The 25545-nt window shown below is 42.4% G+C and overlaps 2 protein-coding genes across 3 annotated transcripts; both read left to right on the top strand.

The window, feature by feature from the left end:
* The first annotated feature begins 269 nt into the window (after positions 1-269).
* Positions 270-1637, top strand: LOC141641405 (glucan endo-1,3-beta-glucosidase 12). The gene has a single exon (XM_074450066.1). The coding sequence runs from the start codon at positions 270-272 to the stop codon at positions 1434-1436; it is 1167 nt and encodes a 388-aa protein (XP_074306167.1). The 3' UTR covers positions 1437-1637.
* Positions 1638-21980: 20343 nt separating this feature from the next.
* LOC141643053 (LIM domain-containing protein WLIM2b-like) lies at positions 21981-24639 on the top strand. 2 transcript variants are annotated; one of them, XM_074452075.1, is made up of 6 exons: positions 21981-22150; positions 22292-22531; positions 23337-23436; positions 23538-23581; positions 23674-23763; positions 24168-24639. In XM_074452075.1, exons 2-6 carry the CDS (start codon positions 22397-22399, stop codon positions 24420-24422), a joined length of 624 nt encoding a protein of 207 aa, XP_074308176.1. In that variant the 5' UTR covers positions 21981-22150; positions 22292-22396; the 3' UTR covers positions 24423-24639. The 2 variants fall into 2 exon arrangements, with proteins under 2 accessions (XP_074308176.1, XP_074308177.1); XM_074452076.1 differs by having other exon boundaries at positions 22005-22150; positions 22287-22531.
* The last annotated feature ends 906 nt before the right edge of the window (positions 24640-25545 follow it).

Below are 25545 nucleotides of genomic sequence, written 5' to 3'. Positions count from 1 at the left end.
GAGTATAGAAAAGTGATAAATGTTAACTAGTGAGAACTTTCGTTATTTTTTTTATTTTATTTTTTAATATTGTAAGTAGGAGTTGGCGTGACACCATATTAATTCCTCTCTAACTGAATTTCACATTTGTCGATACAACCATATTTAGCAACCCATTTTCCCGCCAAAACCTCTCTTCCTCTTTAAACTCACCAACAAACTCCAACTGATTATTCTCCACTATAATAATATTCCCAATTTCAATCACTTTTCTTCCATACTCCATAACAATGTCACTTTCTTCTACATACTTCTCGCTCCTCCTTCTCCCTTTCATCACCCTCTCTCTCCTCGCCCCCGCCGCCTCAACCACCGTAGGCGCCACCCTCTACCACCGCCCCATTTCTAATGTCTCCCCCGACCAACTTGCCGCCGTCCTCCGCCTCCACAAACTCACCACCGTCCACCTCCTTGAACCCGACCCTAACATAATCCGAACCTTCACCTACTCCCCCATCTCCCTCCTCCTCACCGTCCCCAACTCCCTCATCCCTTCCTTCGCTTCCAACCAATCCAATGCTGCCGCCTGGCTCTACACCCACGTCATCCCCTTCTACCCGCGTGCTAACATCACCGCCATCTCCGTCGGCTCTGACGTCACCTCCTCCCGTCAAGACGTCACGGACTCCCTCCTTCCTGCTATCCGTAACCTCCACCTCTCCCTCCGCCAGCTCGGCATTCGCCGTATCTCCGTCTCAACCACTTTCTCTCTCATCACCGCGTTAACCACCGTCTTTCCGCCATCCGCCGCCGAGTTCCAAGAACCTCTGTACGACGTCGTAATCCTCCCATTGTTGAACTTCTTAGAAGAATCGAATTCCTTCTTCTTGATCAACCTCTACCCTTACACCACCTACAGTGACATCGCCCATGAAATCCCACTTGGGTTCGCTTTATTCCAAGAAAGCCCCTTCAATTACCGGGACGACCCCACCACGGGGGTTCGCTACCGCAACCTGTTCGACGTCATGGTCGATGCAGTCCTCGCGGCAATTGCTGTCGCCGGACACGAGAACATTCCCATAATCGTGGCGGAGACCGGGTGGCCTAGCTCACCCGGACCCAACGCCTCAATTGGGGAAGACTCCGATGCTAACCCTATGTTTGCGGAGTTGTACTTGAGTGGGTTGGTAAAGCATCTGAAGAGTGGTCAAGGGACTCCATTGAAGAAAGACGGGGTTTATGAGGTTTATGCGTTTGAGTTGTTTGATCCGGAGGTCAACGTTAGTCAAGAGTCATACGCTCAGACTGAGAGACAATGGGGGATTTTTTACCCTAATTTGACAGCCAAGTATAATATTGATTTCAGTGATGGCAACAAGTTGATCAGGCCTACTAGAAGTCGAGTATTCTTGTGGCTGTTAATCGCGGTCTTCCTCATGCTAGGTTCGTTCTAATTCATCATTATAGTTTAGATTGATTTCAATCATACTGAGGAGGGTTTTTCAGTTGAGCAGTCTAGATTACTGTTGATGTTATGAGTCTGTTGTATTGATCGATGTGGATAGCTCATGATTTGATTATTGTTGGGATTGGGTGTGTCGAGTTTAAATTTGTTTAGCTCTTGGTCGTACACAGATTCAAATGATTACAAGTGTATATTCTTGTTTGTAATAATGATAGATCATTTGTTCAGTTTTTCCCTCAACAACTACTCATTTGTATTTCCAACTTATTGATTCTTGCAGATTTGCAGCTATGATTTTTGTGAAGACTGCGTATCAGGAATGTCTTATAGTATGCCTACTGATACTGATGGATTCATGTGGCTGTTATCTGCAATCTTGGTCGTGATAGGTTTCTTTTGATTCATTCTACATTAATTCAGATTGATTTTGGAGTGTTCGTTTTCAGTAGTTTAGATGACTGTTGATATGAGTGGGTTGCATTGATGATCAATGTGGATACAGCTACTTGTTTGATGAGTTATGTAAATTCTATTTCCACTCAAATGTTGGATTTGGATGCGTTGCGTTTAAATTCGTTGAGCTCTTCATCGTACACAGATTGAAATGGTTACAACTTACAAGTATGTAGATTCTGATTTGTAATATTGAAACATCATATTAAGTCAGTTGTTCCATCAACCACTCATTTGGGTATTGAGCTTCTTGATTCTTGCAGATTTTCAGTTTGTCCCACAATATGCCTGATAAATTTGTAATCAGTTTTTAGTTTTGACTGTAACTGACCCTTTGAACTCGGCCTCTTTTGATTGATTCATGAAAACATTATTGACTATTTGTTTGAATCAAGATATTTTCATAGAAGGCTGGATTGGAGAGACATCTGACAAACAGCTCAGCGGCTGTATCCAACAATGCAAAATTACCTAAAAGTGTCTTGCTCTATTACATATATATATATATATATATATATATCAGTTCAACTGATAATCTCCTTTATTGCCTTAGTGATACTGAGACTGTCAAACCAGAAGAGTTGACGTAAATCTGATTGTATAGTTGAGAAGTGTCTTGGTATTTAGGTCATGTCTAAGCTTGAAAACTAGATACTGCTTCATGGTAGTTGAAAGTGCAGCTTATTTGCTGTTCCATTATCAAATAGTGGATCATACCATTTCCCAACATAGAAGTAAGATGTATGCTGCAGCTGTCAAGGTTTAGTAAACATGCAATTGAGCAAGATGACAGAGTTCATCTCAGTAGAAGTATAATCTTAGAGGACAGTTGTCAACTATGGATGAAAGAGCTGGGACTCGCCCAACGTAATGTTACTGGATTACCTGTCTACTAAGAAATGGCAGGACATTGTGGACTCGATGATCTCCTCAATGCATCAACAAGCAAATTTGATGCAGCATTGTTTAAGTAGTAGCATAATTTGAAGGTGAATCATGCAATCCCTTTTTTCTGCAGGAACTAGCTAATGTCCGAGTTATATGACTAAGGTAGTTGTAGTTCATAGTTTTTTTTCTTATTATAAGCTTGATCCAATTGATACTGATACCCTGGTTTTTGTTGTTTTAATTATCCTTTTCTCAAGCCCTTTTAATCAGCTGTCTCTTGAGACTTCAGCTTTGGTGCCACGACGCGCAGGGGTATGATTCGTTGGACTTTGAATAACATTTGTTGGTTACGCTCCCTCTGATTCTTTGGAATTACCCCACTTCTCAAAACATGTAGCAGGGATTCTGAGTAAATGGGGCAATTTTATGGAAATATATCAAACAAATATTGCGAGTTACGTGGGATATACTCGAATATATGATTGATATATTGTTACATATTTGTTACTCTTTTGCTATTATCTTTTCCTTATTTATAGGAGTTAACCTAGGATAGTTGGCTAATGGTTGTTGTAAGTTTTGTATAAATTGCTTCCCCTGTATCATGTATATTGCATCAATGAATAAAGGCTCTTAAGCCAAATCTTCACTTTCACTATTCTCAGTTTATCATGGTATCATCGGAGCAGGTTTAATTCATAGCATCCGTCTTTCTTTTTGACACACAAATCAATCGTTCCAATGACAAAAATTGGAAGCAAATCCGATTCCAGTGGTTCTGAAACCAAAACCATTTCGCCTTCCTCACCTTTGTTTTTACATCCTTCGGAAAGTCCGAGTCTCAAATTGACCTCAACCATTTTCAATGGTGAGAATTACGATCTCTGGGCTGATGCAGTTAAGAACGGGCTCGAAGCAAAGAACAAATTAGGACTCGTCGATGGGACCGTACCAAAACCCGAGGGAAAAGAGGAAGACGATTGTGAAGTCGTGGCTTGGCGTCAATGCAACGCCATGATAAAAGCTTGGTTGCGCAGCATGATAGATGAGAAATTGCACCCAAGCATAGCGTTTTCTGGAACCGTTGTCGAAATATGGAAAGAACTCAAGGAGAGGTACGCTGCAGGGAATGCAGCACGCATTCATCAACTCAAAAGCGACCTCGCAGAATGCAGGCAAGGGAATCGATCCGTTGTCGACTATTACACTAATCTAAAGTCTTTATGGGATGAGCTCGCTACCTATAGTCGTGTTCCAGCCTGCACATGTGGCGCTGCTACTGAATTTCTTAAGGAGAAAGAAGAGGAAAAGGTGCATCAATTCATCATGGGACTCAACACTGCCCTATATGATAACCTTCGTTCCAATTTATTGATGGATGATGATCTTACCTCTCTTAATCGTGTTTATGGAATTGTTTTGAGGGAAGAACGACACAAAGCTGTAACCCGCATTCGAGAAGAACCTGCTAATGAAGTCGCGATGAGTGCTCGGACTGGCAGTAGCCGTGACACTACTCCACAGTCAGACTCTAAAGAATATGAACCCCCACGATGCACACACTGCAATAAATGGTACCACACGGAAGCCAATTGTTGGGAGAAATTAGGAATCAATGGCAGAGGTCGTGGTAGGGGTCGGAGAAGAGGACGCGGCGGACGTGGTGGCCGTGGGTCAGGAAACAACAATCAGACCGCTAATGCAACTACCACTGGCGACGGTGAGTCCTCTACACCAGATTTGACCGCGACAGAAATTGAGCAATTGCGGACCCTTCTCGGTGCTAAAGGTGATAGTAGCGAAAAATTACAAGGTACTCGTCATGTTAATTTAAATGAATGGATGCTCGATAGTGGGTGTTCACACCATATGACAGGTTGTCGATATGCTCTTGACGATCCATGGCAGGGAGCACCCTTTAATGTTGGGTTACCAGATGGCTCGACGATAATTGCAAACGAACACGGGAAAGCCGTGCTCACCAATTCTTTTCATCTGCAGGACGTCTTATATGTTCCTAATTTAACATGTCAACTTATTTCTATTCCTCAGCTTATTCGTGAAAATAATTGCTTCGTGACTTTTAATTCTAATTATTGTATAATACAGGACCAATCTACGAAGACGGAGATTGAACGGGGTGAGCTGAGAAATGGCGTTTATTACTTGACACGAGTTGGAGAAGTGATTGCGCGTGTTGGAGTTAATGAAGCACGGGTATGGCATCGAAGACTAGGTCACCCTTCAAGTCATGTTTTTTCCTCATTTAGCAATTTAATTTCGAAACATTTACCTGTTGACCCGGATTTTATTTGTGATCCTTGTTGTAGTGCGAAACAAACCCGTTTTAAGTTTTAAACTTAATAATAAGAGGCATGACACTTTATTTCATCTTATTCATTGTGATATATGGGGGCCATATCATGTCAGTAGCTTATCCGGAGCACATTATTTTTTAACTATTGTTGATGACCATAGCCGAAGTGTTTGGGTTCATCTTATGAAGGATAAAGGGGAGGTTTCTGATTTAATGAGATATTTTTGTAAAATGGTACATACCCAATTTGGAAAGCAAATCAAAGTCATACAAAGTGATAATGGCACTGAATTTCTTTCGGGACCATTAAAACATTTTTATAAAGAGAATGGCATGCTTTTTCAAACGAGTGTAGTTGACACCCCTCAACAAAATGGCCGGGTAGACAGAAAACATAGACACATTTTGGAAAAAGCACGAGCCCTTCGTTTCCAAGCCAACCTACCTATCGAGTTCTGGGGGGAGTGTGTCTTGACGGCTGCGTATCTTATCAATCGAACCCCCATGAAAATTTTAGATGGACGGACACCATATGAGCTGTTACATGGTCATTCCCCTAACCTTAATAATTTGAGGGTCCTAGGTTGTCTCGCTTACGCCCACAATAAGCAACGACCAAAGGACAAATTTAAGGAACGAGGAATCCGATGTGTGTTTATTGGATATCCCAAGACTAAAAAAGGATGGTGTGTTTATGATTTAAAAACTAGACGACAATTTGTCTCACGTGATGTGCAATTCTATGAAAATGTATTCCCTTATGAATTTGAGACCATTCATGCACCTTCTCATGATAACTTTTCTAACCTCGTTGACATACCTCCAATAATTGACCAAATGCCAAGTCCCACTTCAGTCTTAAACAACCCGAATGAAACGGACACAACTACGACCGAGGCAGAAAATGAACAGGTACCTATCAACAGCGAGCATGCCAAGGATGATAGGAGTACCACGGATCCTGGTATAAATAATGGGGAAGCTACTGGTGTTGAGGGGGAGCATGCCGTAGTTGAGGGAGAGCCAAGACTAGGCCGAGGGGAACGTCAAAGATTCGAACCTGCATGGAAAAAGGACTATCTTTGTCAATCCACTCGTGTCAATCCAACGAAAGCTGCTCACCCGTCTCAAACTCCGTCATCCGCGAAAGGTACTTGTTATCCAATAATTAATTATGCCACGAGTAGTTGTTTTTCATTGTGTCACAGAAACTTTCTTGGAGCAATCGACGCCATTCGGGAGCCCAGAAATTATTATGAAGCCGTCAAACAACCCGAATGGAGAGAGGCTATGGGGAAAGAAATTGAAGCACTTGAAAAGAATGGCACATGGAAAATTGTAGACCTTCCTGACGGAAAGAAGCCGATTGGTTGCAAGTGGGTTTACAAAATCAAGCTCAAGGCAAATGGAACTATCGAAAGGTACAAAGCTCGGTTAGTGGCTCAAGGTTTCACCCAAATAGTGGGTGTTGATTATCATGAGACGTTTGCACCCGTGGCAAAAATGACCAGTGTCCGCCTATTGTTAGCAGTTGCAGTAGCCAAGAAATGGAACATTGCCCAATTAGACATAAACAATGCTTTTATTCATGGAGATTTAGATGAAGAAGTTTACATGCGGTTACCACAAGGGTTCGAAGTGACCAAGAAAGGTAAGGTGTGTCGGCTGTTAAAGTTTCTATATGGGTTAAAACAAGCCTCGAGAAATTGGTTTGCAAAATTGACGGATGCTTTGAAGGGCTATGGGTTCACTCAATCACTCGCAGATTACTCCTTATTTACGATGAACAAATCAGGAATTTTCCTTGGTTTATTGGTTTACGTAGACGACATGATCATCGTGAGCAATAATACCAAAGCAGGTGATGCTTTAAAGCAATTTCTCGATGCAAAGTTTGGCATAAAGGACCTCGACCGATTGAAATTTTTCTTGGGGATAGAAGTGGCACATGGAGCATCGGGTTTATTTCTTTGCCAACGAAAATATGCCATGGAGATCATCAAAGAAGCCAAGCTGGAAGGTGCAAAACCCGTCCAAACACCCATTGTTCAAAATCACGAGTTAGCCCTTTCCTCTAGTCCTTTATTAAAAGATCCTCTTATGTATAGGCGTTTGGTAGGATGACTGGTTTATCTTACCATTACTCGTCCAGATTTGTTATATGCCGTCCATACCTTGTCCCAATTCGTGCAAGCACCGAGGAAAGAGCACATGGATGCAGCACTCCGTGTCGTACGTTACCTTAAAGGCGATCCAGGATAGGGGATAGTAATGAGTAAAGACACAACAATGCAACTCAATGGCTATTCGGACTCGGACTATGCACGATGTCCTATCACCAGGAGGTCGCTCACTGGATACTTTGTTGCATTAGGTCCGACTCCCATTTCTTGGAAAGTTCGAAAGCAGCCCACCGTTGCTAAGTCCACTGCAGAGGCGGAATACCGAGCTATGGCGGTAGTCACAAGTGAGCTAATTTGGTTAAAGTCCTTTCTTTCCTCACTTGGTATTGATCATACACATCCAATGCGGGTTTTATGTGACAATAAGTCGGCTCTACATATTGCAAAAAATCCGGTTTTCCATGACCGGACGAAGCACATTGAAGTGGATTGCCATTTTATTAGATAACATTTGATGAGCAAGAACATTGAGGCGAGTCATGTTCAAAGCAAGGAGCAAATTGCAGATCTCTTTACCAAAGCGCTGTAGAGAATAAGAGAAGGTTTGAGTAAATATGTATATATTGATTGATGAAATACAGGGATGTAAACTATACTTATATACTGTTACAATTAGGTTAAACAAAGCTAAAGGATAGAAACTAACAGCTACAAATAAGGAAGACTAAGTAAATACACATGTGGTAAAATATAGTAGCTAGTTATGAGGAGAAAGAATAGGCTACGAGTTGTTAGCTCCAATACTCCCGCGCAAGATGGACGGTCAGAGACGGAGACCAATCTTGGATGATAGTTCAAGAAAGCGAGACTTGTGGAGCGGTTTCGTCAATGTGTCAGCTAATTGATCAGCTCCATTAATGTGTTGAATGCGAATTAGACCTTTCCGAACTTGTTCTTTAACAAAGTGGAACGAGAGTGCAAGATGCTTCATGCGCGAGTGAAAGACGGGGTTGGCGGAGTAGTGTGTGGCAGATAAATTATCACAATATATTGGCGGCGGTGAAGGGTGAGCTATGCCGAGTTCATTCAAGAGAGAAATGAGCCATAGAACTTCAGTGGAGGTGTCGGCGACGGCACGGAATTCTGCTTCAGTAGTGGAGCGAGACAAGGCCCGCTGCTTCTTTGATGACCATGAGATTGGATTTTGGCCGAGATAAATAATGTACCCAGTAGTTGAGACATAGTCAGTCGTGTCGCCGGCAAAGTCGGCATCGCAATACGCATGTAGGCGAAGAGGGGTAGAGTGATTAAGATGAATACCAAAGTGTAATGTTCCACTGAGATACCTTAGAACACGCTTGAGGGCAATCCAGTGAGTCGAGGTGGGGTGGGTAAGAAATTGCGAGAGTCGATTGACGGGAAAAGCAATGTCAGGTCTCGTTAGGGACATATATTGCAAACTTCCGACAATTGCTCTATAATCAGTAATATTTTCAACTGGTTTGGTTGGTTCTTTGAGGAGAGGTGGGTAGGATAGCATGGGTGTTGACGCGGGTTTGCAATCACTCATATTAAATTTGTGAAGTAAGTCAGAGACATACTTAGTTTGATTAAGGTGGATACAAGTGGCGGTTGGAGTCACTTCGATTCCAAGAAAGAAGGACAGTGGACCGAGGTCTTTAAGGGAAAACTTACGGGAAATTTCATCGATAAAGGCGCGAATATGAGACGGGTTTGGGCCAGTTACGATGATGTCATCTACATAGACAAGGACAAATAGTGTTGTTTGGTTTGTATTTAGGATAAATAAAGACGGGTCTGAGATCGAGTTTTTAAAGTGGAGGGTTAAAAGATAGGTTTTGAGCTCGTGGAGCTTGCTTGAGGCCGTAAATAGCTTTGTGAAGGTGGCAAACATGGTCGGGTTTATCCGTGTCAATGAACCCAGGAGGTTGGTCCATGAAAACGGAGTCAGTGAGCTTACCTTGAAGGAAAGCGTTGTTGACGTCAATTTGATGGAGGGACCATCGTTGGGTGACGGCTAAGGTCAAGACAAGGCGAATGGTGGTGGGTTTGATAACGGGACTAAAAGTCTCGGAGTAATCAACGCCGGGACGCTGATGAAAACCCTTGGCTACGAGGCGGGCTTTGTATTGTTTGAAAGTACCATCGGGATTGTATTTTACACGGTAGACCCACTTGCAACCAACGATATTTTGGGCTTGAGAGCGAGGGACAAGAGTCCAGGTTTTACTACGTAGTAGGGCTTGGTGTTCATCTAGCATAGCGGTTCGCCAGCGTGGATCAACTAAGGCTTGTTTTGTGGTTGTAGGTGTGACGTGTGGAGTGGGTGTAGTTGCGGTTTTGGCATATTTGGGGTTCGGTTTGACAATGTTGTTGGACAGGCGGGTTGTAGCACGGGATGGGGGAGGAGGGGGGGTGGTGGAGGTGGTGGAGATGGGCTTGGTGAGGGAGAGGCAGTAGTGGACGAGGTGGTGGCATAGGAGGGTGAAGATGTGGAAAGGGGAGTGGTTGTACCAGGCAGGGGAGAAGTGGGCTTGGGCGTGGAGGTCGGGGTTGAGTGCTGGGGTGAGGTAGGGTTGGAGTGGGCGGTAGGGGTGGGCGAGATGGGTAGGATGAGGTCGAGGAGAGGAATGGTGAGCTCACACCACCGATCTGCCGAGGGAAGAGGGGGTTGAGGAGATTTTGTGAGATCAAGAAAGGGGAAGACATGTTCAATGAAACGAACATGTCGAGACGTGTATACTTTGTGAGTGACGGGATCAAAGCATAGGTAAGCACTTTGAGTGGTCGAGTAACCAACAAAGACACACGGGGTGGACTTTGGGTCGAGTTTGTGAGTTGTGTACGGGCGAAGCCAGGGGTAGCAAAGACAACCAAATGGTCGTAATTTCTTGTAGTTCGGATCTTGACCAAATAATAATTGGTAGGGTGTTTTATTTTGTAAAGTTGTGGTTGGTAGTCGGTTTATGAGATACGTAGCTGTGGCGAATGCGTAAGGCCAAAAATAGTTCGGCATTTTAGCATGTGTAAGGAGCGCAAGACCTGTTTCAACTACGTGGCGATGGCGTCTTTCGGCAAAACCATTGTGCTCGGGTGTGTGAGGTGGTGAGGTAAGATGGGTGATTCCGTCATCAAGGAGGGTTGGGTTTAATTTCTTGTATTCCCCCCCCCCCCCATTATCGGAATAAAATTGTTTTATGGGTTTTTGAAAATATTTTTCAATAATGTTTTTAAAACGGTGAAATGTGGTTAGTGTATGAGATTTATTTTTAATAGGGTAAAGCCAGAAATAATGTGTATAATGATCAACGAAAATCACATAATATTTGTATGACTCCGTTGAAATAATTGGTGAGGTCCAAACGTCAGAAAAAATGAGATCAAGGGGTGCAGCGGAATGTAGTGTAGAGGTTGCAAAAGGTAATTTGTGGCTTTTATTGACTAAACACGAGTTACAGTGCAAATAACTTGAAATGCGGAAATTATAAATGGAATTTAAATGTTTAAGAGTAGCATCAGACGGATGGCCCAGCCGAGCATGCCACAAGCTGCTGGAGGACGAACTAAGGCTTGAATAAACGCGTGGTTTCGGGGTGGGTGGTTGCCATTGATTGACGCCATCTTGAAACGGTCCATGGATGAGAATATCACCCGTCGAGCGGTCCTTAAAACAAAAAGAAGTGGGTGAGAAATAAGCAGTAGCATTATTGTCAATACAAAGTTGAGACACAGATAAGAGGTTTCTAGCAATTGTTGGTACGACAAGAACGTTAGTAAATGAAATAGAGCGAGAGGAAGAAAGGGCAGTGAATGAACCATGATGGGTAATTGAGAGAGCGGACCCGTCACCAATTATAAGGTCATCCGGACCTTCGTAAGGGCTATGAAGAGCAAGGTTTGCTAAGTCATTAGTGACGTGGTGCGAAGCACCACTGTCAACAAGATAGGTTGAGGTGGAAGGTGCGGCGGCAGTGACTGTAATACTCCGTATTTATATGTCTTGGGGTACTCTATCGAGTAGCCCTTACTCTGTCGAGTAAGGGCAAGTGGCGAAATAAAATAGTTTCTGACCTGTTGGGTACTCGATCGAGTAGCTGGGGTACTCGATCGAGTAAGGGGGTACTCGATCGAGTACCTTGGGTACTCGATCGAGTGTCCGGTTTACGGGGAATTTTTCTCGGGTTTTGTTAATTATGCGATTAAGGTATTTAAACATAATCGTCATTGTTTTAAAACACTTTTACCAAAACCTAAAACCTGTTTAAGAGAGAAAGCAGTCAGTTCATCTTCCTAATCGCATCCTTAACAATTCCCGGAGTTCAGACGGTCAGTTCGTGTCATAGTTCGTATCGTTGAGTTCCTTGCGTCGAGGGTAAGCTTTTAACGTAATTTTTATGATGTTTTGCTAAGTTTGGTTAAACCCTAATTTAGGGTTTGGGGGTTTTTATGAGTAGTATGTGATGTGTAGTCTTTATGTGTGATGTGTTAGGAGGAGGATTCGTAGAAGAGGCGTTTTGATACAGCTGTAGATACCGTCTGCTTGTTGTGCCTTCCAGGTAGTATTTCCTACTCAGTATTAGTCCCATAATGGGATATTGGTGGTGTGTTGTAGTTAGTTGTTTGATATGATGATTGTACTGTGTTTGTGGTTGTGATTGTTGTTGATGGTTCTCGAGATGCGTTCTCGGCTGAGTGGGGTCACTTGCGGGAGTGACTTCACGCCCTAGTTTCGCCCTTCGTGGAACCCGCCACGGAAGGGGATGTGCACATTAATGGACAGGGTTATCGCTCGTATGATGAGCGGGGCTTAGGTGGGAACGGTGCGGTCCCCATCGCGGTAATGGGTCCAGTGGACAGTCAGTATTGAGATGTTGGGAGTTGGTGGTGTGTGTGTGTGTGTGTGACAGTTCAGCTGTCTGTTTATCTTACTACTGTTATCTGTATTGATTGTGTGATTAGTACTGACCCCGGTGTTGTTTTGTAAACCTGCGGTGATCCATTCGGGGATGGTGAGCGAGATATTGAGCGGTATTGAGATGAGTCTTTGGGATAGCGGGATGCCACGACATGATGATGAGAGTCTTCATTGTAGCCTTAGTTATTTACATTTGATTAGAACAGTCATTTGAGAATATTGTATCGTACTTTGGTTTGGTTTTGAGGATTGTATTTATTCATTAAACTATTTATAATAAACGTTGTTTCTGTTTTGTCTATTTGATTATCATACCTCGGGCGACCGAGATGGTGATGTCCTCATACCTGAGTGGTCCTGGTAAGGCACTTGGAGTATGGGGGTGTTACAAATGGTATCAGAGCGACGATCCTGAAACCTGTAACCAATGAACTTAATGAACATAGGGAGTCAATTAAAATGAACCCGGGGTAAAAGTTGTAGGAGCTAGTGCAAAGGCTTGGGAGACGTCCTAAAGTCGCGGAGGTCGCCCTACAACTTTGAACCGGTCACATGGGAAAGTGTTCGTCGAGTCATATGTGTGCTTGGTTAACTTGTTAACAATGTGATGAAGTGTGTGATTGTTGGATGTTGAAGGAGAAGTTGAGAATGTGAAAGAAAAGTAATATATGTGTAGACTTGATGTTGGAATAACATGTTGGATGTTTACAATGTGGCTTTAATAGCATGATGAATTGATCTTGTTGATAGTAGAATAAATGCGTAACATATTTATTATGATATCATGTGGTTTTATAAAGTTTAGCATGTTAGCATATGACGTAACATGCGGGTAGCTTTTGCGTATTAGTGATACTTGATCGAGTGAGACTGACTCGATCGGGTGGGTTTTTGGCGATTTTGAGTCCAGAATCGTGCTTTGGGGCACTCGATCGAGTAACTAGGGGTACTCGATCGAGTAGGGGGTCACTCGATCGAGTAGCCTGGATACTCGATCGAGTAGGTAAGAGATCAGAAGGTCTGTTTGGTTCTGGAGTTTGGGTACTCGATCGAGTACGTGGGGCACTCGATCGAGTAGCCCGTTACTCGATCGAGTGTGTTTGGGAACTCGATCGAGTGGGTTCTGGGCATCGTGTTTTCATGTTTTGAGGTTTAGTGCGTGTGTTTATGTTTACCCCTTTCTTATATATAGTTTCAAGATGCCGCCCAAGAGAACTGCTTTGTACGCGAGAGCTGAGCTTATGACCACAGATGACATCGTCAAGATGTTAGAGCACCAGGATGCTCTTACCGAGACCTGAAGAAGAGAGTGAATGAGGACAAGGGTAAGGATAAGGAGAAGGAGGTTGATCATTCAAAAATCAGCCTCTATATTGCGAGGTTTAACCCGAAAGAGTACAAGGGAGTTGGGGAGCCTAATCTGCTTGATAGTTGGTTGAGAGAGATGGAGAACATCTTAGACCTGGTTCATTGTCCTGATGAGATGAGAGTGGAGCAGTGCGTTCTATCCGAGGGAGGCGGCGAGGCAAGTGGTGGGATTCGGTGAAGGTGAGTGCTAAGGAGATATACACCAACCAAGGCTTACCTGCTATACCTTGGGAGGAGTTTCGTAGGGTGTGAGGAAGGAGTTCGTACCGGAGCATGTGAGGAGTAAGTTGAGAGAAGAGTTTGATAAGTTTAAGATGATCATTTGAGATGTCCGTGAGCGAGTACTACGAGACGGTTCAATGAGAAGTCCAGGTATGCTGAGGATATGGGTTTGAGTGAGGAGAACCTGGCATTGAGGTTTGAAAGAGGGTTGACTACCACGATTATGGATAAGTTACCCGTGGGGATCCTTACCGACGTTAAGGAAGCTTATGAGAGGGCTGGGAGAGCTGAGAGGTTGGTGGAGATGGCTCAGGAGAGGTCAGGTGGTGAGAAGAGGAAGTCTGAGAGCGAGGGTGGTGGCCAATCGAATCATAAGAAAGGCAACCACAATCAGTCTAAGGGATTCTCTTTGGAGTGCAGGTTTAGTCTTTGGGGCTTCCTTTGGGCGTGGCCGTGGGAGTGTGAGTAATAGTTGGGGAGTGACCTGCTTTGGTTGTGGTGGTGTGGGCCACAAGAGACATGAGTGCACTAGCGCACCGGGATCTTTTCAGAGACCTGCACAGAGCTTCGCAAGTAACAGGCCGGCTGGAGCATGGACAAACCGGGGAAGTCAGAGCTACCAGAGTGGAGGCAACCGCAATGGCGGTAATTCTTATCAGAAGACACCGACGAACAACAACAACAATCAAGGGTCGGGTGCTAAGCCGACCGCGTCGGCCCAAGATCTTGTCCAGGGAGGTGGGCAGAAGACCAGTGGCAAGTTGTTCATGATGGAGAAGAAGGCAGCTGAGGAGGATGCGCACGTTATCACCGGTACATTCCTTGTTAACGGTATTCCTACGTTTGTTTTGTTTGATTCGAGGGCTTCTCAGTCGTTTGTGTCTTCGAGTCATGTAAAACAGTTGGGTTTGAGAGTATATGGGCCTGTTAGTGAGCAAGTTTTCATACCTTCGGGTGAGTCTGTATCGTGTGGGAGGTTGTTTAGAGATGTATCTTTGATAGTTGGGCAAGTCGATTTCCCTGTAGACTTGCTAGAGTTTCCTTTTAACGGTTTTGAGATGATAGTTGGGATGGATTGGTTAGGAAAGTATAAAGCTAAGATAGACTGTCATCAAAAGAAAGTGTCTTTAAGAGGTCCAAAGGGTGTTAGTGTGTCTTACCGTGGGTTTCTAGTCAAACCCAAAGTTAAGTTGATTTGTTTGTCACCTTGAAGTCGTATCTCGAGGAAGGATGTCCTCGATTTTGTGCCATGTGAGAGATGACCGGATAGAGAGCCCGGCAGTTGACGAGATACCAGTGGTGGGAGAGTTTGCAGATGTTTTTCCAGAGGAGATTCCGGGGTTGCCACCGAAGAGAGAGATAGATTTCACCGTAGAGTTGAAGCCAGGGACGGGGCCAATCTCTAAGGCACCATACCGTATGGGTCCTAAGGAGATGGAGGAACTTAGGAAGCAGTTGGATGATTTGATAGAGAAGGGATACATTAGACCAAGTGTATCGCCTTGGGGAGCACCAGTTCTTTTCGTGAAGAAGAAAGATGGGAGCTTGAGGTCGTGCATAGATTACAGGGGGAGCCGAACAGTGTGTGACGATAAAGAACAAGTATCCTTTGCCAAGGATAGACGACTGTTTGATCAGCTGAGCGGTGCAACAGTCTTTTCTAATATTGATTTGAGGTCGGGGTACCATCAGGTGAAGATTAGAGAGGTGGACATACCGAAGACAGCTTTCACGTCAAGGTATGGCCATTATGAGTACGTGGTGATGCCGTTTGGGTTGTCTAATGCACCGGCGGTGTTTATGGATCCGATGAATAGAATCTTGAGACAGTTCTTGGACCGATTTGTGGTGGTGTTTATCGATGACATCTTAGTCTACTCTAAGACTAAGGAGGAGCATGAGGAGCATCCGAGGATCGTGTTGCAGACTTTGAGGGATCATGAGTTGTATGCTAAGCTGTCCAAGTGTGAGTTATGGTTAGAGAAAGTTGCTTTTTCGGGGCATGTAATCTCTAAAGATGGGGTAGCTGTGGATCCGGCGAAGATTGAGGCGGTGACAAAGTGGGAAGCACCGAAGAATGTTGCTGAGGTTAGAAGTTTCTTGGGTTTAGCTGGATACTACAGACGGTTCGTGAAAGATTTCTCCAAGATAGCTAGACCGATGACAGCGTTGATGAGGAAAGAGAACAGGTTTCGTTGGGATGAGAGTTGTGAGACGGCGTTCCAAACATTAAAGGAGTGTTTGACCACGGCTCTGTCCCTAGCATTACTGAAGGAGCGAGAATTTTGAGGTTTATACGGATGCCTCGAAGAATGGGTTGGGATGTGTGTTGATGCAGAATGGTAAAGTGATTGCCTATGCTTCTAGGCAGTTGAAGCCTTATGAGGAGAACTACCCTACTCATGATCTGGAGTTGGGTGCAGTGGTGTTTGCTCTCAAGATTTGGAGACATTACCTTTATGGAGCAATCTTTAAGGTATTTTCTGATCACAAGAGTCTTAAGTACATCTTCACACAGAAGGAGTTGAACATGAGACAGAGAAGGTGGATGGAGTTGATTGGCGACTACGACATGGAAATCATCTACCATGAAGGGAAGGCCAACGTCGTAGCTGATGCTTTGAGTAGGAAGAGTGTACATTCCTTGTGTACAGCTCTATCTTTGATGAGGCTGAGGTATGAGGTAGCGAGCTTTGGGATACATATGATGCAGAAAGGAGACGCCATGGGTGATATGACAGTACATCTGGAGTTTTATGATGACATTCGGGATAAGCAGGCTTTGGATCCTAAGATAGTTGAGTGGAGAGCTGGAGTAGAGAAAGGGACAGTGTCCCGGTTTTCTATTCATACGAGATGGTAGCTTGAGGTTTGATGGTAGGTGGTGTGTTCCTAATGATGAGGAGTTGAAAAAGACGATCATGATGAGCGCATTGCACACCATATTCAGTTCACCTGGTGGAGACAAGTTATACAAGGATTTGAAGAAAACGTTTTGGTGGCCTGGGATGAAGAAAGAGACACAATTTGAGTTTGTGTCCCGTTGTTTGACATGCCAAAGAGTTAAAGGGGAACAGAGAAGACCACAAGGTAAGATTCGGTCTTTAGAGGTACTGAGTGGAAGTGGGAATCCATTTCCATGGATTTCATTGTGGGTTTGCCTAAGAGTCAACAAGGTAACAACATGATTTGGGTGATAGTGGATCGTCGACCAAGTCATCTCACTTTGTTCCAATGAAAGATACATGGACTAAGGCACAATTGGCTATGGCCTATCGAAAGAACGTGCTTAAGTTACATGGAGTCCCTAAGGACATAGTGTCTGACAGAGATGCGAGGTTTATATCGAGGTTTTGGAAGGAGTTGCAGGAATCGTTGGGAACAGCTTTGAAGATGAGTACAACATTTCATCCTCGCGACAGACAGATGGCCGTGACCGAGAGAACAATCAAGACCCTTGAGGATATGTTGCGAGCTTGTGTGATGGATTTTGGTGGTAGCCGGGAGCAGAGAATTTGGACTTGATAGAATTTTCTTACAACAATGGCTATCACACCAGTATAGGTATGGCACCGTTTGAGGCTTTGTATGGGAGGAGGTGTAGGAGTCCAATCTGTTGGGACAATAGTGCTGAGGCAGTGGTTTTAGGACCAGAGATGGTGCATGAGATGGTGGAACAGATTAAGATGATCAGGGAAAGGATGAGAGCGGCTCAGGACAGACAAAAGAGTTATGCAGATCTACATCGCCGGGATATAGAGTTTCAGGTTGGGGATAAGGTTCTTCTGAAAGTGTCTCCTATGCGTGGAGTTATGAGATTTGGGAAGAAAGGCAAGCTAAGTCAGAAGTTTATAGGGCCTTATGAGATCTTAGAACGAGTTGGGGAAGTTGCTTATCGTTTGGCTTTACCGGCTGCGTTGGAGAGAGTGCATAATGTGTTTCATGTATCGCAGCTGCGGAAGTATGTGAGTGACCCGTCACATGTGTTGGAGGCAGAGAGCTTAGAGCTGGATGAGTCTTTATCATATCTTGAGGTGCCTAAACAAATTCTAGACCGAAAGGTTAGAAAGACCAGGAGTGGTGAGACAGTTTTGCTTAAGATCCTTTGGTCTAACCACGAGACTGAGGAAGCTACATGGGAGGCAGAGGATATCATGAAAGAGCGTTACCCTTTCCTTTTTGATCAGGTATGTATGGTTACGGGGACGTAACCTTGTTTCTTTTAGGGGGGTAGGAGATGATCGCGAGAGTTTTTAAGAGTTTTATACACCTTTTTATATGTTGTGTCGGGATGTTTGTCGGGATAAGTTGGGTTAGTATCATGTTTTATGTTCGGTTGCTGAGTCGGGAATGTTAGGGAGTACCTTTGTTTAGTAGTGGTTTGAACTTCGGGGACGAAGTTCCTTTTAAGGAGGGAAGACTGTAATACTCCGTATTTATATGTCTTGGGGTACTCTATCGAGTAGCCCTTACTCTGTCGAGTAAGGGCAAGTGGCGAAATAAAATAGTTTCGACTGTTGGGTACTCGATCGAGTAGTGGGGTACTCGATCGAGTACTCGATCGAGTACCTTGGGTACTCGATCGAGTGTCCAGTTTACGGGGAGTTTTTCTCGGGTTTTGTTAATTATGCGATTAAGGTATTTAAACATAATCGTCATTGTTTTAAAACACTTTTACCAAAACCTAAAACCTGTTTAGAGAGAAAGCGATCGAGTTCATCTTCCTAATCGCATCCTTAACAATTCCGGAGTTGAGACGGAGTTCGTGTCATAGTTCGTATCTTTGAGTTCCTTGCGTCGAGGGTAAGCTTTTAACGTAATTTTTATGATGTTTTGCTAAGTTTGGTTAAACCCTAATTTAGGGTTTGGGGGTTTTATGAGTAGTATGTGATGTGTAGTCTTTATGTGTGATGTGTTAGGAGGAGGATTCGTAGAAGAGGCGTTTTGATACTGTTTGTAGATACCGTCGCTTGTTGTGCCTTCCAAGTAGGATTTCTACTCGGTATTAGTCCCATAATGGGATATTGGTGGTGTGTTGTAGTTAGTTGTTTGATATGATGATTGTACTGTGTTTGTGGTTGTGATTCTTTGTTGATGGTTCTCGAGATGCGTTCTCGGTGAGTGGGGTCACTTGCGGGAGTGACTTCACGCCCTAGTTTCGCCCTTCGTGGAACCCGCCACGGAAGGGGATGTGCACATTAATGGACGGGGTTATCGCTCGGTATGATGAGCGGGGCTTAGGTGGGAACGGCTGCGGTCCCCAGCTGCGCGGTAGTCCAGTGGACGTCGGTATTGAGATGTTGGGAGTTGGTGGTGTGTGTGTGTGTGATTCGGTCACATTTGTCTGTTTATCTTACTCTTGTTATCTGTATTGATTGTGTGATTAATCGACCCGGTGTTGTTTTGTAAACTGCGGTGATCCATTCGGGGATGGTGAGCGAGATATTTGAGTATTGAGATGAGAAATCTTTGGGATAGTTGGGATGCCACGACATGATGATAGAGTCTTCCGCTGTAGCCTTAGTTATTTACATTTCAGTTAGAACAGTCATTTGAGAATATTGTATCGTACTTTGGTTTGGTTTTGAGGATTGTATTTATTCATTAAACTATTTATAATAAACGTTGTTTCTGTTTTGTCTATTTGATTATCATACCTCGGGCGACCGAGATGGTGATGTCCTCATACCTGAGTGGTCCTGGTAAGGCACTTGGAGTATGGGGGTGTTATAGTGACGGTGTGAGCTTGGGGTCGGGTCTGGTTAGGCGGTGGAAAGGTGACCATGGGATAGTCGCGTTTGAATTTAGGACAATCACTGATGACGTGACCGGTCTCACGACAATATTGACAACGACCTTTAAAGGGTCGAGGGGTGTTTTCAGTCGGTTTTTGGGTGGCAGTGGATTGGTTGTGGCGGTAGTTTTGGTAGTTTTGGTAATAGTGGTTGAGCCGAGTGTTTGTGGTGGCTTGGGAACAGGTAGCAGCGTGGGCAGTAGATGGGAAAACAGAGGAAGAGGGCTCTCGTTTCACAATCAATTCATGTTGAATCAATCGTTCATGAAAGTCCTCGAAAGCAATGGGTGTGTCTCGGCCTCGAACAACATCGATGACAGGTTTGTATTTGTCATCAGGAAGGCCTTGGATGATTTGGTGGGTGATATCTTCGGCATCCATCGGTTTGCCTAGTTGGGCTAATTGGGTGGTACATTCCTTTATCGCAAGCATGTACTCGGAGATTGTGCTATCGCCTAAGGTAAGGTGACGGAAACGATCCTTGATTTGAAGGATGTGTCCCCGGGAAGGGTTGGCATAGGTACGGGCAAGGGTTTGCCATGTCTCGTGAGAGGAGTTGGCATCAAGGATAATGGGTGAGACGGATTCATGAAGAGTGCCGGCTAGGGCATCGAGGATGAGGTTGTCTTGTTTATACCAAGTGATATAAGCCGGGTTAGGAATAGGGTCAGGGTTGGGTTTGGCATCGGTTGAAGGAGGGGTAGTGGTGGTCGATGGGGGTGGGAATGAGCAGTCAAGATAGGAAAACAGTCCATAGCCACGAAGAAGACGAGTGACTTGAAACTGCCAGGTGCGATATGTGGTGGGAGTGAGTTTTGTGCAGTTTGGAAAGGATATGGAGACTAGTGGTTTCGTGGGTTCGTCGGGGTTGGGAATAAGGCCATTGCCGTTGGTTGCCATAGTGGTTGCGTTGGTGGGAAGAGAAGGAGAAATTGGATCGATTAATGGCGTGATACCATGTAGAGAATAAGAGAAGGTTTGAGTAAATATGTATATATTGATTGATGAAATACAGGGATGTAAACTATACTTATATACAGTTACAATTAGGTTAAACAAAGCTAAAGGATAGAAACTAACAGCTACAGATAAGGAAGACTAAGTAAATACACATGTGGTAAAATATAGTAGCTAGATATGAGGAGAAAGAATAGGCTACGAGTTGTTAGCTCCAATAAGCGCTTGGTAGGGAAGCTTTCGCATTTTTGAGTCGTAAGTTGGGCATTCGGGCACCTACTGCTCCAACTTAAGGGGGAGTAGGGAAATATATCAAACAAATATTCCGAGTTACGTGGGATATACTCGAATATATGATTGATATATTGTTACATATTTGTTACTCTTTTGCTATTATCTTTTCCTTATTTATAGGAGTTAACCTAGGATAGTTGGCTAATGGTGGTTGTAAGTTTTGTATAAATTGCTTCCTCTGTATCACGTATATTGCATCAATGAATAAAGGCTCTTAAGCCAAATCTTCACTTTCACTATTCTCAGTTTATCAAATTTCAAAGAACCAGATTTTGTAATAAGATTGATAATACTGGGAGTAGAGACCAAGTCTAATGTATTGAGTGCAGCTGTGCAGTAGTAGCAATCTGACAGTGAATTCATCTGATGAATTTGTTGTTGAATTGGTATTTTAAGTTTGGGTAAATGAATGCTACTACTTCAAACTTCCAAGTCTCTATCTCTCCCATTTTTTGTCTTTGTCAATTGATTTCACCAAATCTTTACAATTTTATAGAAATGTGAATTTTCCAGAAACGAAATAGCTTTCATGTTTGAAACAACAGAAGAAATAAAGGGTATATTCGTCATAATCTTCACACTTGGTTCAACTTCAATGATGGATGTGCTAAGCATTTTCATACTAGCCGATCAAACATGCAATGACAACCCACGTAATGCGACATGTGGCCTGCAACTTACAGACGGACAGAATCAAATCATCTTTCATTATTTGCTGTTTACTCCGTAATTGAAATTTTACCCTATTAAACTCAACACAAATTCTTGGTTAAGATCGACAGGTTAATTATATTCATGTGGAATTAATAGGACAAAAGCAGATTGCATTGTGAAAGCTAAAATATTTGTCTTATATACCCGTTTCAAGTATAAAACGGATTGTACAGTCTTAGACAAGACTAGTTGTATGTTGAAAGAGTACTTATTCAGGTCGGTAAACAAATTATTCGGGGTCTAAAATTCTGTTTTGCACAAGTCAATTACAGTATGACTTAATATCATCCGGTAACGACATTTCATTTTTCAATTATAAATCTATCAGAACTTTTGATAATGAAGCAAAATAATTATTTTTTTCCCATTTTCCCTGAGAAGATGAAAGTGGGTTTGGTACCAAACCTGTTCAAAATGAGTATTGTTTACTGTAAAAATAAAAAAAGCCGCGCAGCAAGGAATAAAAAGAAAAGAAACAAATAGTAATTGACAAAGTGTGGAGCCAACAAAGGTCCAACCTTTGCCAGTTACTTTCTAAGTATTATATACCCCTATTTCTCTTTCTTTTTCATTTTCTTCTCCCTCTATACTCTCTCTATTCTTCTTCTTCTTCATCATTCTATCCATTTCAATTCAGGTATGTATTCTTTTGGACCAACCAAGTTGATTCTCTTTATGATCTCTATGATCCCTCATAAAGATTAAAACTTTATATACTTTTTTATCATTATTTTGAAGTTTTCATTGACCCATCTTTTGTTTTTTTGGGTTAGATCAGTAATTGAAGTTTTGTTTGTGGAGGATTGAGAAAGTTAGGTTGAGAGAGAAAAGGGTTATTGTTTTTAGATCTGGTTTTGATTAAGGAGAGGGGGAAGATAGAACGATGTCGTTTAGCGGGACTGTGCAAAAATGCAAGGTATGTGATAAGACAGTGTATTTGATGGATCAGTTGTCTGCTGATGGTGTTGCTTATCATAAATCTTGCTTCAAATGCCACCACTGTAAAAGCCAACTTCAGGTAGTTTCCCCTTTTTACCCCTCATTTTTTTAATATTGCTATTTTTTCATGCTTGACTTGATAATTCTGATTTCTATGTTTAGTACCTCCTGTACTAAGAGATTGTGATTTGTTCATTGCAATTTTTGTGTGGTTACAACAACATTACCCCATTGACTCAATGCCTCCCACAAATAAGCAGCATTACCCTTGTGTTAGCAACACAAAGAGGTTGTATCTAAGATAGTAAATCTACAAATGACAAGAGTAATAGTCAAACTTCTGATAAATTGAAGCTTATTGTTGTGTTAAATTGTCAGATTTCTACTGCATTTTACTTTCGTGTTTATTAGACTCATAATCTATCAACATATTCATACATACTTGCTAATTTTGATATGGTACAATTGACTTGATTCATATTTGTACAAGATGTTATGTTTGTGTAATTTAACCATGTTAATATGTAAATTGATTTCTTGGTTGTCAGATTCATTATCCTCTAACGACATTTTAGGATTCAATGCTGCTTCAGATACATTTGAACCCGATTTTTAGAGATATTAAAATGCCAAATTATGAACTTTTACAGTTGTCTAAATTTTCTTTGATTAGAGATCATTTACTTACAAATCAAACGTATACAAGAATGATATGAACGACATCAACACACAGAATTCAAACCACATAACGCAAATTTGGATTCTAAAACTCACAAAATGAAATGTGGTCTTACACGGTGCCATTGTTAGGCTTCACTTAGTCTTGTTTGTTTCAGGCATCAAATTTTGATTTCTTATCAATGTATCTGGCCTCTTGTTTGCAGCTCCATAGTTATTCATCCATGGAGGGTGTTCTATACTGCAAGCCTCATTTTGAGCAATTGTTCAAGGAGTCGGGAAACTTCAACAAGAACTTCCAATCTCGTACTTTTCCCTCTCCAAAACTCACATCCTTACACATGATTTTCAAATCTTTCTGTTGTGCTAGTATCAATTAACTGAATTAGATATAATATTTTCAACAGCTACAAGGTCAGCTGACAAGTCACCGGACTTCAAACCTGAGCTGGTAAAATATCTGTATCTATCAAGCTTCCTTGATGATAACAATGTGGTTTGCTTTGTTAGTCTCTAATACACAGCTCTGCATATTTCTCTCAGACAAGATCACCAAGCAAAGCTGCTCGCATGTTTTCTGGGACTCAAGAAAAATGCTCGACTTGTTCCAAAACTGTCTATCCCATCGAGAAGGTATTGCACTTAATTTAGCCATGTTATCTTCATTTTTATTAAAAAAATTGGGACAAACATTTCAAGATCCTATCTACAATTGGTCGAAAGGTGTAAATGTGAAATGCACTCGTATTTCTTTTCTTTCTAATACCAGCTCATTGACAGTTTCAAATGATATTGTTCTAATTAATGGGTTTTCAGATTCCCAAATCAATTTATGATAAAGGCTCTCTTGTTGATGTTTTCTAATACACCAACCCATAACCTGTATTCCCATTGCGATGGATCATAGTACTTGACTAGCACTACACTTAACAAACAAGCCATCAAGGGCAAGCTATGTTATATCTACATTGTGATCTTCTCGTTGCTTCAAGATTTCTCTCATTGTGTGACCAATTGTAATTGCAAATACCATACAGGTGACAGTAGAGAACCTATTCTACCATAAGACATGCTTTAAATGCACCCATGGCGGCTGCTCATTAACTCCATCAAACTATGCCGCTCTTGATGGAGTACTGTACTGCAAACACCATTTCTCCCAGCTTTTCAGAGAAAAGGGCAGTTATGCTCACATCATGAAATCTGCTTCCATGAGACGTACTTCTTCCCCTGTTCCTGAAGCTGTTGAGGCCCCTGCAGCTCCTTCTCCTGTTCCAGCTCCTGAAGCTTAAATTTCTGCCGGATTAATTCGAGACTATTGACTTTCACTGCCTGATTGATTCTTCTTTACAGGGAGAAATTGTTGTGGTTTCTGAGTTTTCTTGTGTTCTCTTTTTATTTATACTCTCGTGATTGGTCATTTCTGTGTATTGCAAATTCTGAAACTTAACCTGAGGAGGGAGGTTCTTATTTGGGCTATCTTGTAAGAAAATGAAGCTTTACTGCCTACATCTTTTGTCATCTAATTACCATAATTATTTGGATGATTTGGTTGGTTTCACCCATACAAGAATTTTATGTTCGCCAATACGAGCATGAATGTATTGCTTTTATCTTAAATATACTACCACTTGATTTAAATGTTCGCAAGTTCCAACACTCGAGCAAATTAACTCAACATTCTTGTATACTCGTAGAGTCAAGTATACGAGCTGCAATTAACAACTCTCAATGGCAGCATATAAATGAAAATGTTATGAAACATTAGTTAGTTGGATGTTCATTGGGCTTATACCCATTTTACATGTATCTAGGGTGTTGATAAGGGTCCTGCTATACGTCGTCGACGTTTTACTAATTATCGTCGACAATTAATGTAAATTTCCAAGTTTGCCCTCCATAACATTACTCCATTTCCGTCTCACTAAAATGCAATTTCCGTCTCCGTCTCAATAAAATGCAATTTCCGACTCGCTAAAACACAAGTCACCGTCTCACTAAAATTTTTCAAACCAAAAAAAATAAGGCGGTTTTTCAGAAGAAAAAAAGAGCGATTTTGTTTACAATATGAACGGGAACGATTTTTACAACGATTCCAACAATGAAGCTAGTAACGAGGTGAGTATACGATTTTGTTTTGTCAAATATTTATGTTTTATTATCGATTGAATCCCGAATTAGGATAGATGCCTTGACTGTAGACGGAATTATGATAGAAATTGTGACGGAATTATTTGAAAATGCAATTGAAAAAAAAAAAAAAAAAATACATGGTGGGCTGGACGGACGAAGAACTTTTTCGTCGGACCAGGGTTTGACGAAAAAAATCCTTCGTCCATAATGGGCCTTGGACGAAGGAAATTTTCGTCCAAAACCAGGCCCTGAACGAAAAAATCCTTCATCCAAGGCCCATTA

This window comes from Silene latifolia, chromosome 2 (assembly GCF_048544455.1).
Source record: "Silene latifolia isolate original U9 population chromosome 2, ASM4854445v1, whole genome shotgun sequence".
NCBI classification, from domain to species: Eukaryota; Viridiplantae; Streptophyta; class Magnoliopsida; order Caryophyllales; family Caryophyllaceae; genus Silene; species Silene latifolia.
The sequence above is the reverse complement of the archived record's forward strand: the minus strand, read 5'-3'. Positions and strand labels throughout refer to the sequence as shown.